The sequence below is a fragment of the Boleophthalmus pectinirostris genome, unplaced genomic scaffold, assembly GCF_026225935.1.
Source record: "Boleophthalmus pectinirostris isolate CB_2022bp ecotype Guang Dong unplaced genomic scaffold, ASM2622593v1 HiC_scaffold_18, whole genome shotgun sequence".
Classification (NCBI taxonomy): Eukaryota; Metazoa; Chordata; class Actinopteri; order Gobiiformes; family Gobiidae; genus Boleophthalmus; species Boleophthalmus pectinirostris.
In genome coordinates this window covers 43,068,328-43,080,466 of record NW_026571133.1, presented here as the reverse complement: position 1 = coordinate 43,080,466, position 12,139 = coordinate 43,068,328, and the positions used below count along the sequence as shown (strand labels likewise).

Genomic DNA, 12,139 nt, shown 5'->3' with positions numbered 1-12,139 from the left:
ATTTATATTGTGCTTTTCACAGACATATGTCACAAAGACGCTTTACAGAGCATTATTCAGTCACTCCATACCCAGTGGTGGTAAGCTACTACTGTGTTCACAGTTAACCTGGGGCTGCCTGATGGAAGCATGGCTGCCAATCATGCCCCCCCCCACAACTTTTTTTTTACATCAAAACAGTGACTCAGTTCTCAGTAGGGTTGTCAGATTCTGTAGATTAGGACCCTGCATTTGGTTCCATATCTGGCCAAATATTTGGATCCAAATTTTGTACAAATTAATTCACATTTTGAGGTTGAAAACTGAAACTTGAAAATTGCCCTATAGGGTCTGTACTATCACACAGAACCAAATAAATAAGGCGAACTCGAATAATTTGTCATTTCATTCTGCAATTCTGCAAACATAAACTGCATTTAAAAAAATAAACTTTAAAAAGTGACTTAGAAAGTCCAGCTCCACTGTGTGTGTGTTGGCGTCATTAAAGATGTGCCCGTGTCTTTGACTCCTGCAGTAGAAACCGTTTCTGATCTTCATTCTTTGTTCAGCTACAGTTAAAATCTTGAATAAGCTTCACCTCCTTTCAGTAACATCACTGACACTTTCCTGGAATGCACAGTTTTAGTTCCTTCTGAAAGTCTGCATCATCAGCCCAGTCTGCTGCAGGGGAACTGTTCAGAATGTTTTTGGCAGATCAAGAGCTTTGAACATGGTGCTGGTGGAGACAAACTCACTGATCTGTTCCCTTCATAATTTGTTTGATTAAGAGCATCACATCACTTTTGTGGAACCTCTGAACTTTCCTTTTCCATCATATGGTGAACCATCAGCTTTTTCTGTTCTTCTTTCACATTGGAGTGGAAGAATACCAGGCCAAACATTTCTCCACTCAAGTACCAAAGACGTCCACCCAAAGCCGTTAAGGTACTTTCTTATTTTTATTCTTTTCTTATTATTACTTTTGTATTTTCATATTGTGAAGCTTCTTAAGGAAAACCAAATCATCTGCAGGAGCTTTAAAACTTCATGCAGCTTGAGCAACCTCTAGAACATTTCATTTTTCTTCCAAATTTCTTCCTAAATCATCTTTTGGGTGTTAAAACCTAATGCAGGGTTCTAATCGAGGTTATCTGAAACTTTATTTTTTACCATGTTTTTTTTAACACTGGCCAGTTTTACTCTGCCCATCTCTGATTACTACAAAATGAAATGATAAAAACACACCACACAACAATTTAGATTTAATTTAATAATATTTAAATACACAACATGTACAAGATATGGCAGTAAACAATGACACACTCACAGTACTTTGAAATAAAGCTACAGTAACATCCTACGACTACCCCGCTCTACTCTTTGTCGAACATGTACTCCTTCTCGAAGTCGTACTCTTTGTCCTGCTCGTCCGGGTCTATGAGCATGGTCTCGGCCAGGATCATGGTGACGGAGTAGGGGTCACAGTTGGCGGCGGGTCTGCGGTCCTCGAAGTATCCCCTCTTCTCCTGGCCCACGTGGCGAGGGATGCGGATGCTGGCGGCGCGGTTGGCTACGCCGGTGGAGAAGTCGTGGATGCTGGAGGTCTCGTGGTGGCCCGTCAGGCGCCTCTGGTTGTCCCGGCCTCCGTTGGGGTCGTACAGCTGGATGTGCTTCTCGTGGCGTTTGGCGAGCTTCTCCGTGGCCTCCTCGATGAACCTGAGGAGGAGAAGATGTGTTAAGATGTGGAACTCAAGAGCGCTTTGATATAGACTAAGGTGGTCAAAAGTATCGAAAATCTGATACTGATCAATACCAAAACTATAATATTGAAACTAGATACTCATTTGAGCTGCTAGTGATACTAAGATGTCACATTCACAGGACAGAAATAAACTTTTCCTATGGACTAGTACACGCCCATGGACCACTTAGTTGAGTATCGAGTAGGGGTATAACGATATCCAAGTCTTACTGTACGATATCGTCATGGTATGAACCTCAAGGGACGATATTTATGAAGATAATATTACGATAATAAATAAACGATAATAATAAACTATATTTATTAAGATGAGGAGGCTCACGATTAGGGGTGTCACAATATCCAAATCTTTCACGATATGCGCAATATTTACTCAATATTTTCATGATATACATCTCACGGTACGATATTTATTGCGATATTTTGTTGAGGCTAACAAAACCTCTTAAAATGCCTTGACAAGACTTAATCTAAACAACTAAGACTTAAAAGTGTTAGAACTGTTATTTCTTCTTGTAGTCTGCACTGAAATGGAGCAAAGGATCATGGTCTATATGTAGTTCCCTCTGTGTTTTTTTTAGTTATTGCTGCACCATAACTCTTCATTTAAGCAAAGAGACTTATAATTCGATATATTGTGATGGTCCATGATATTATTGTGAGAACTTTGACGATACAGTAGCACGATATTTTAGTTATTGTTACATCCCGAGTATCAAGTCTTTTTCTTAGTAGAGAAATCGAGTGTACGAATAATCATTAAAAACAAGTGGGCACAGCAGATATTGCACAGCTCTCTGCAAACCTCTAGGGGGCCCCAGGGATTCAAAAAGCCGTGCTCAACGCTGCTATGTGAGTCTTGCTAATATTTACCACTATTTATGAATAAATATGCAACAATTATTGACTCCTTTATCAATACCATAAGTGCACTGTCTGTTATTTTGTATAAGTTATAAATATTTTTGTTCAATTTAAAGCCATCTCTGCTTGTCTCTGTGGAGATGTTGTTGTTTTGCCTTGAAATGTAACTCACTCTTTTTCACTGACAAAATTTTTAAACTTTTCCATGACTTTTTCATGACCTAAAGTGAATTTTCCATGACTTTACAGCACCTACATGTGTAGAATTGATCAGACTTTTACGGCTAAATATCAAATGTGAACTCTTTCCGCTCCCCTTATGGTTTGGTTTTATAGTTTTTTAACATTCAAAATCCTGTCAGTGCATTTATTGTGGTCTCTTTTAAACAAAAGGCGCATCTATTCACAAATAATAAGATCGAGGATTAAAAGAACAAAGAGAATGTTTGGTGAATTTTATCAAGGGGAAAGACGTTATTGTCCTTCTTCCTGAAAGGATTTGACGCATTACATACATCATGACCAAATAGCAGCGACTGGTTAAATAAAAAAAATAAAAATACCCGCCTACCGTCGAGCGACCCTGTACCTATCTCCATGGATAAAGCAGGTGACCACCACCAGACCAGCTCACAGATCAGATCTGTGGAGAGGTCACCTTGCTGTTTTTCATGGTATTTTTAAGCAATTAAAACGTCCAAAATGAAATAAACAGTAAAGGCAAAAGGCAAAGCAATAAAATCTGTATGAGGACTAAGCTCTGGAACACTCTGCACCCTCCATATCCAAACATCAACCCCACGGTGGAGGGTTTTAAGGCTCGTCTTTATTCTCTGGGTTTTAACACTGTGTGAGATGTGTGCTCCTCTGTGTATTTCATTTCATTTTGTTTATATATTTTATTTATTCATTTTTATATTATACATTTTTAGATACATAATTTTTAGCTTTATGCATTTTAACACTTTAGATTTTTTTTGTTTTTATTTATGATTTTCTGTCTTTTATTGTATTAATTTGTCTGTGCAGCACTTGAAACTGTCATGTGTATAAAATGTTCTCTGTGAATAAAGATCAGATTGAATAAAGTGGATTGGACGAGTGTGCAGATTAACCTCCATCATAAAAGTAAAACCGTGCATCTTTGTTTACTTTTGATTATAATCATACCTAGAGATGAGCAGGACTTCCACATTTCTTATGGCGTGTTTGATTAATTCGATCACATTTGACTCGCACTTAATCAGTATTTATAAAGTTCTGATATACTTTTGATCAGTAAAAGGTGGTCATACGTACTTGAGTCCTCCCTCTTCCCTCATGGCCTTGGTGCTGACGTTGGTGTGGCAGCCCGCTCCGTTCCAGTTGCCCATCATGGGTTTGGGGTCGAGGGTCGAGACCACCCCAAAGTCCTCACACACGCGGTGCAGGAGGAAGCGCGCCATCCATAGGTGGTCCCCCATGTCCAGGCCCTCGCACGGCCCGATCTGGAACTCCCACTGTCAACACAACACACACACACAACACACAACACACAAGATTCTGTTTAGTCACGAGAGCCATTAACACATTTGGATCTGTTATAATGTGTTATAATGTTGTTTCCTCATCACAAACAGATCTGGAGTTGCATTTTTTTTTGTTTTTGTTTGTTTTCCACATGTTTAACACACAAACCCTGCAGATTTAGCCTTTAGTTCTTCCCTCTGTACCACCTTGTGATGTCATGTGGTAATAAAATAAGTGCTCCACGGGGTTTTTAAACTCCATACATCTTCACTAAAATCATTTGGATCATTTTGAGACCTGGAATTGCACATCTACAGGTAAAAGGAGCTGTTAACATGAAAACTACCGCTTCACGACATCACAGTCCAATCCAGTCCAACTTTATTTGTGTAGCACATTTTACCTAGCCTGGTTCATCAGCTGTTTTCAATTTGTGGAAACCGTGTGACCTGACAGCATTAGGATTTGTTCACTCAATGGTAGGCGGGTAGTTTTTTTATTTGACCAATCGCTGCTATTTGGTCGTGACGTATCTAACGGGACTAACTGGTATATTAAGCTTCTCCCAAATCCCGTAGGAAGAAGGACAATAACGTCTTTCCCCTTGATAAAATTCACCAAACATTTTCTTTATTCCAGCTTTAAATCCTCAATCTCAGGAATGGTTGACAACACTGAATATATGGCTCTTCACTGATTGGTCGGTGCCTGAATTTGCACTTCCGGGGTTTTTGCGAACCGTCTAGTGTATTCTGATTCCTGACCTAGTCGCTGGAGAGAAATGAAATTGAGTCTAGGCACTAGGTGGCACCAGCCTGGCTAGGTAAAAGGAGCTGTTAACATGAAAACTACCACTTCATGACATTACAATCCAATCCATTTTACCAACACAAAGTTTCCAAAGTCCTGCACAGGGTAGGCAGAATATAAGTGAACACATTAAATAAAATAAAGCATAAAATAAATAAATAAGCAAGTCTATGAAAAATACTAATACTAAAATTAACAAATGGCAAATAAAATCCATAAAAGACAAGACAATTGTCACGCCGTGTTAAAAGTCGGTGAGTAAACGTGAGGTTTTAAATGAGACTTAAAGGAATCGACTGAAGGGAAGCTCTTAATGTGAGGGGGAGAATGTTCCAAAGTTTGGGGCCAACCACAGAAAAAGCCCGGTCACTCCAGAGTCACCCCAGACTCAATCCAGGGTCACTTTTGAGTCTTGTTTTTGGGGCGATAAGTTGGACGCTGCCCTCAGACTTCAGAGTACGAGAAGTAGTGAAGGGAACAATGAGGTTTTTGAGAAGATAACAACATTATAACATGGCTTAAAGCTCACAAGAGTCCATTTTGCGTAACATAGGAAGGAATATTTAAAGTGCCCATTGTTTGACTTGATATATGACATTATTACGCTTCAGTACCTGTGATGGCATGACTTCTGCGTTGGTGCCGTAGATGTTGACCCCGGCGTACAGACAGGCTTTATAATGACACTCCACGATGTCTCTGCCGTACGCACAGCCCGCCCCCACACCGCAGTAGTATGGACCTGCACAACAGCACACACGAGACGATTATATTATTTGATTATTATATTATTTTATATTGCTGTAGGCTGGTTGGATTCAAGTTCAGGATGTGGTCGACTTGTCAATGCTTCATATAAGCTGTGTGTGCAAATGCAACACATGAAATGTTTGCACCAGAAGCAACTGACACTTCACGCGTCACTCTGATTGACTGAATCCACCAGTCATTCTCTCAGAGCATGACAAAGAATGACCAAGAAGAGGAGTGGGCAGGAAGGGTTTGAGTCTGGAGCTCCATTAAAAAGATTCAGAACCACTGAATTGATTTCTAACGATCTCTTCAAAATGGCATCACAGGAATGAGATCATAAGTCTGTTTTTTATCACCATAAGTACATGCCCACTTAACAAACCAAAACATGGATCATTGTGTGAGATGTGAACAAGCCACTGAAGTGCTGCCATGGACGGAGAACATTTACAAACTCATTTGTAATATGATGTAGACCAAGAACTAATTTTGTCAAGGGAGAAATGTAGTTTTATTAAAAAAAAAAAAAAAAAAAAAATAAATATATATATATATATATATATATATATATATATATATATATATAATATATATATATATATATATAAATAAATAAAAAATACAGTAACCTTACCATACACCTTAGTTGTGAATATACATTTTAACACATTTAAAATTTTTGATAATTTTAAAGTTTGTTATTAGAGTAACCTTGAAAAGGAGTTGCCATTTTGTGACTTCTGGCCTCATTATGGATACAAATACTGCTTGTCCTAACTGTGCCTGCTGTGGCAATATGTGTTTATGCAAATGAACGCGGGACATTAATCCTCAGGGCTGTGCTCAGTCGGACGCCTGTAGTCTGGTCCAATGCCCAGTCTGTCTTTAATAAGAGTTACCTCAAATGCACCACAAAAGTACAACATACATGCAGTTACACACATACACAGCTCTACTTTACATTTATTATTCATTTATTACAGGTGGTTTTAGATCTTAAAAATACCTAAAAAAAACAAGAATGGGGTTGCCTCTCCATAGATCTGACTTGTAACTTGGCCTGGTTTGGCCTCTATGAAGATAGAAAGTGTTTAATGCCATACTGTGAAACATTCCACACAGAGCAATAACATCTCCATGGAGAAAAGCATTTGACAAACCCTCCATTAGAAAAGTTACACAATCCACCTTTATGCCTCATCTTTACAGAGAATTGAATGATGTTTTTTGTGAAGAAATGTTACTACCCACCATTTTTTATCTGTCAATATCACTTTCATTCAGCTCTTTTCTCCACACTGGTTTCTGTACTAACAATAGCTGCCTGACTCCATGGTTCCTTTCAGACTGCTCCTGTTACAATACCAGTCTCAAATTGCCACACATTTAGCTTGTTGATTTTTGGGGAATGGAGTTTTTTCAAAGAGGCTCTAACCGATTATTATCTAGAAGAATGGTCTCAACCACCCTCTATTATGACCGCAGTTTGCAGTTATGTGGAGCTGGATCATGTAATTCAAAAACGATTTCTTGCTGCTCAAATTCTTACAATGGTGAAGTGATTCCAAGTTGGCTCCAAGACTTTATTTTTGCTATTATCTGCAGCAATTAGCATTAGCACTATTTCAGATTCAGTCATTATCTTCTATAACGATAATTTCTTTGTGGAGAGCTGAAACGTGTATGTCAAAATATTTCCTGTTACTGTGGAGTTATGATAAACCATTACAGGGAAGGTTGGCAGTTCACTCCCAGCTCTAACCAATGCATATGTGTTATTGTGTCCTTGAGCTAAACTCTTCACCACCACCAGGCACAAATTGGCTATTCATGAGTTTTAAGCTATGGCAATAGTACTCTCTGTTGGCATAATATTTAAAGAGCCCATGTTAAACTATTTTCTGATCTATGTTATAATGTTGTTTCCTCATTACAAACATATCTGGAGTCGTTTCATTCAAACATGTTTAACACACAAACAAGTGCATATTTGGGCTCAGTTCTTCTCTCAAACAGAAACACTCAGTATAGTTAGTTTTGCATTGTTTTCATACATTTACACAATTCAAATTAAATATATCTTTGAATGGGGAAAAGGTCCTCTCAAAATCGGAAGGAATCATTTGTCTGAAACCCATGAGTACAGTAATATCTTACCACGGCTGAACTGAAAGAGTGAAGGAATGATGCACAAAAGCATCTGGAGAAGTGCTACGAGAAGTGCTAAGATTAATGTATTAAAATCCAATTTTCAGAGCTTTTAACCATGTTATAGTTGTTTCCACTTTTCATTTAGCGTCTCAAAGTTGTATTTGATTTGTGCATGTTTGAGTAAACTTTAATCACTTATTTTCAAGATATATTGCCAATCAACCTGTTTTCACCACCACTGGCATACGCCCACTGCTCTGTATTTACCTCCTCCTTCAATTTTATTTTTCTTGATCAAGGATTAGATGTAGGATTTTGGCAGCGTTGTGCAGCTAGTGTGATCTGTGGCTGTCAGTCAGAGTTTACGAGTCTTTGTTGTGATGACATTTACAAGGCACCACAGTTTTTTAACACAGATGTTTCTTTTATGAAATCATTTTAGATGAACATTGCGACTTAAAATGTGCAAGTTAGAACATAATGATCCATGGATGTGATGCTGTAGATTATAACTATTTAGCAGTCTGAAGTACCATATGTTCTTTAATAAGACAGACGTTGTTGTTGTGTCCTTAGGCAAGACACTTAACCTCCCTTGCCCCCAGTGTCTGCCTACATTGGTGTATGAATGTGTGTGTACATGGGTGAGTGGTTCTTTGATATAAACCACTTTGAGCGCATTTCAGGTGTAAAAGTACGATATAAAAGTGTGACCATTACTATTTTACCATTAAATTATTGAGTTCATCAGCAGCCTATTGGAAAAACATGCACATCCCAGTACACACAGATTCCTTCTAAAGATTTACAGACAGGACATATCCGCTCATGTTGTGGTCACTGTCTGAGCTGGTGACAATAGACATGGTTACAGCCCTAATGGAGTATCAGACTCAGGTCCTGTAGTGAGACTAGCAGTGCTCCCTTCACATTAAAGAGGCCATTACTAGACATTGATTGCAGTTAACACGGACGCCAGGCTGCATTAATCGTCCCATCTTTCTGCTCCAATGGCCCCAACCTCTGAGCGCTTCTCCATTTAGCAAGATCCAGGGAAGTCCGAAGATTTCCGTCTCAGTGTATCACGTCAGTGTGGCAAATTTTAAAATGGCAGTGAATAAAGAAACCAATAGGCAAGTTGGTATGATGCAAGATTTGATTACAGTGCACTTTTGGCATTGTATACAAAAGAACACAATAGCATGCAGTGAGTGGGCTAAAGTTAAAAGCATTATCTAGTTTATGCAACAGTATTTTTTACTGTCTTTACATGCAAATTAGAATTCACTTTTTAAAGAATATAATATGATTATTTTATATGGACATTTTAAAGGGCCCACATCACACTATTTTTTGTTCTCTGATATAATGTTTCCTCATAAAAAACATATCTGGAGTGTTTTGTTTCATTCCCACATGTTTAACACACAAACCCTGCAGATTTCTTTTTTCTCCAGCGAATCAGAATACACTACGGTTTGCAAGAACCCCAGAAACTGTAGACCGCGCACCAGCCAATCAATGAAGAGCTGAACCAACCCGAGTTGCGATAGCAGACTGCATATGCTATCCTCCTTTGGACTTCCTTTGTCAAATACTAATTTCGCATTTTTTATTGCACCTTTAATTCATAACTTCATCTCGCAGAAACGACAATGATCTCTAACAGACATGTTCACTCTCTGCTTTGTTTGCTGTTGTGCCAGCAATTATTTGAACACCACTGATAATTCCAGTGCATTACATATGTCATGACCAAATAGCAGCGATTGGTTAAATAAAAAAAGGACCCGCCTACAGTCGAGAGAACAAATCCTACTGCTGCAAGGTCAGACAGTTTCCACGAAGTGAAACCGGCTGATGAATCAGGCTAATCATCTGCTTGTCTCAGTGGAGATGTTATTGCTTTGGTTCCAGGATATGACATTAAACACATCTATCTAGCGTTTATTCAGTACAAGTGTGCTCAAAAATACAATAATTTTCTCTGTGAATAGGGTTGCCTCTCCACAATGTAGCCTATAGGTGTCTCCCTTGAGATAGACAGGTTTGATCTCTATCGTGGAACATTATAGATAAAGCAATAACATCTACATGAAGACAAGCAGGTGATGGACCCTCCACCAGAAAAGTTGTGCAATGCACCTTTAATAAAAGAAACATAAAAAGTGTGTCATTGGTTTCTGCTTGCACCTTTACAGTACATCATCTCACAACAAGGACACAAGAAGGGAAGTCTGGGGTTCTCTGAGTGTATCACGACACTGGGGCCGAGTCAAATTTAAAAATGGCATGAAATGGAAGAAAGAAACCATTAGCTAGACAAGAGAAATTGGTGACTCTGTGTGATGTGGGCAAAGGAGCGAGCTGTTTAATAAAAAGCCTCAGCAGCAAGGTCACACTGGAGTCGCCTGTTTGCAGCAGCCATTTTACCATAATAGGCAGCAATTTTCACAAGCGCCCATGTACGAGAGCAAACTGAAGGAAGATAGGAGTCAAGTCTGTTATAGAGATGAAGCGCTGATATGTGCTGTGAAGGGGAAGCAACAGTTGAAGCCACAGTAACAATACTATAGATTTATCCTGCAATTCAGCTACTTTGACCGAAACCAGTGAGGCAGAACTTCATGACTATCAGCTAGGAGTGTCACGATAACAGATTTTGAAGCACAATATATCACTACAGAGAAATATCACGATAAAACCGCTTTATGCTTCTGACACAAAGCAGCATAACTCCAGTAAATGTATTTTTAGACAGGGTATCATTATACGGCATGAGCTGCAACAAATAAATAGCAGAATGAAGCCTTAATCATTGTTTATTCTACCCTCTAAAGCTCAAATCTTTCCTTATTATATAAACTGTCCAAACCATTGCAAAGAATTTGTGCACACAATAAATACTGATACTCAATATATATTGTTCCAGCTTACATATATTGAAGTCGATAAAGTAATTATCATGACAGATTTACTATCAATCTATTATTGGCCACATTCTGCATTATGGCTACCCAACTGCAACTAGAGTAAGACTGTAAATAAAACTTTTGCAAATGTAACATGTTCTTCCTTGTCCACATTTTAAGTTAATCTGGCATTTACAGTCTTTTCGAAAGTCTAAAATCAGCTGGTTTAATTATGACCAGGGAGGACTTATTTTGAAGTTCGACACTAAGAAGCATATCATTAGTCTTTTAATTGCCATTGGTTTGTTTATTTGGCTGTAATACTCATATTCGTTGGCCGAGGACAGAACAGATGAAGAACAAGTGTGTGTATATATATGCTACAGACCTGTTGATTGCAGAGCTGAGTTCGTGGAGACGGCGTGCGTCGNCTCATCGAACAACGCGCTGACAATACGGTCACCTTCTCAGAATGAAGAGCTGCTGTTACCGGACCTCTCCATGGGGGAAAAAAAGTATCTCTGGCCTCCTCTAGTGGTCAAATACTGTATCTTCTTTTTACTGCATCAATCATACTTCATCATTAAAAGAGGTTTGGAGTTTGAATTTCACACACATGACCTGACTGTCTCCCCTAATATGAAGTAAACATGTTCAAATCAAATAGAGTTTTTACTGGTAACAGCATCTCCATGGAGACAAACAAGGGGCGGACCCTCTATCAGAAAAGTGACATAGTGCCCCATTAAATAGTAAGTAAGTCAGTAAGTAAGTGTTTATATATATTGTGCTTTTCACAGACATATGTCACAAAGACGCTTTACAGAGCATTATTCAGTCACTCCATACCCAGTGGTGGTAAGCTACTACTGTGTTCACAGTTAACCTGGGGCTGCCTGATGGAAGCATGGCTGCCAATCATGCCCCCCCCCACAACAACTTTTTTTTTTACATCAAAACAGTGACTCAGTTCTCAGTAGGGTTGTCAGATTCTGTAGATTAGGACCCTGCATTTGGTTCCATATCTGGCCAAATATTTGGATCCAAATTTTGTACAAATTAATTCACATTTTGAGGTTGAAAACTGAAACTTGAAAATTGCCCTATAGGGTCTGTACTATCACACAGAACCAAATAAATAAGGCAAACTCGAATAATTTGTCATTTCATTCTGCAATTCTGCAAACATAAACTGCATTTAAAAAAATAAAATAAATAACTTTAAAAAGTTGCTTAGAAAGTCCAGCTCCACTGTGTGTGTGTTGGCGTCATTAAAGATGTGCCCGTGTCTTTGACTCCTGCAGTAGAAACCGTTTCTGATCTTCATTCTTTGTTCAGCTACAGTTAAAATCTTGAATAAGCTTCACCTCCTTTCAGTAACATCACTGACACTTTCCTG

The 12,139-nt window shown here is 38.7% G+C and overlaps 1 protein-coding gene across 1 annotated transcript; it reads right to left on the bottom strand.

The window, feature by feature from the left end:
• Positions 1-1,230: 1,230 nt before the first annotated feature.
• On the bottom strand, positions 1,231-7,011 carry LOC129408879 (glutamine synthetase-like). Its single transcript, XM_055153210.1, has 4 exons — positions 6,993-7,011; positions 5,539-5,666; positions 3,905-4,104; positions 1,231-1,695 (listed from the first exon to the last, which is right to left on the bottom strand). The coding sequence occupies exons 1-4, from the start codon at positions 7,009-7,011 to the stop codon at positions 1,353-1,355; spliced, it is 690 nt and encodes a 229-aa protein (XP_055009185.1). The 3' UTR covers positions 1,231-1,352.
• Positions 7,012-12,139: the final 5,128 nt, after the last annotated feature.

Excerpts from the sequence above, each read along its gene's own strand:
- LOC129408879 (XM_055153210.1), bottom strand. Across the intron at positions 4,105-5,538 it reads CAGAAGTCATGCCATCACAG|TGGGAGTTCCAGATCGGGCC; the intron begins GTACTGAAGCGT and ends TTGTGTTGACAG. Across the intron at positions 1,696-3,904 it reads AGGGAAGAGGGAGGACTCAA|GTTCATCGAGGAGGCCACGG; the intron begins GTACGTATGACC and ends TCTCCTCCTCAG.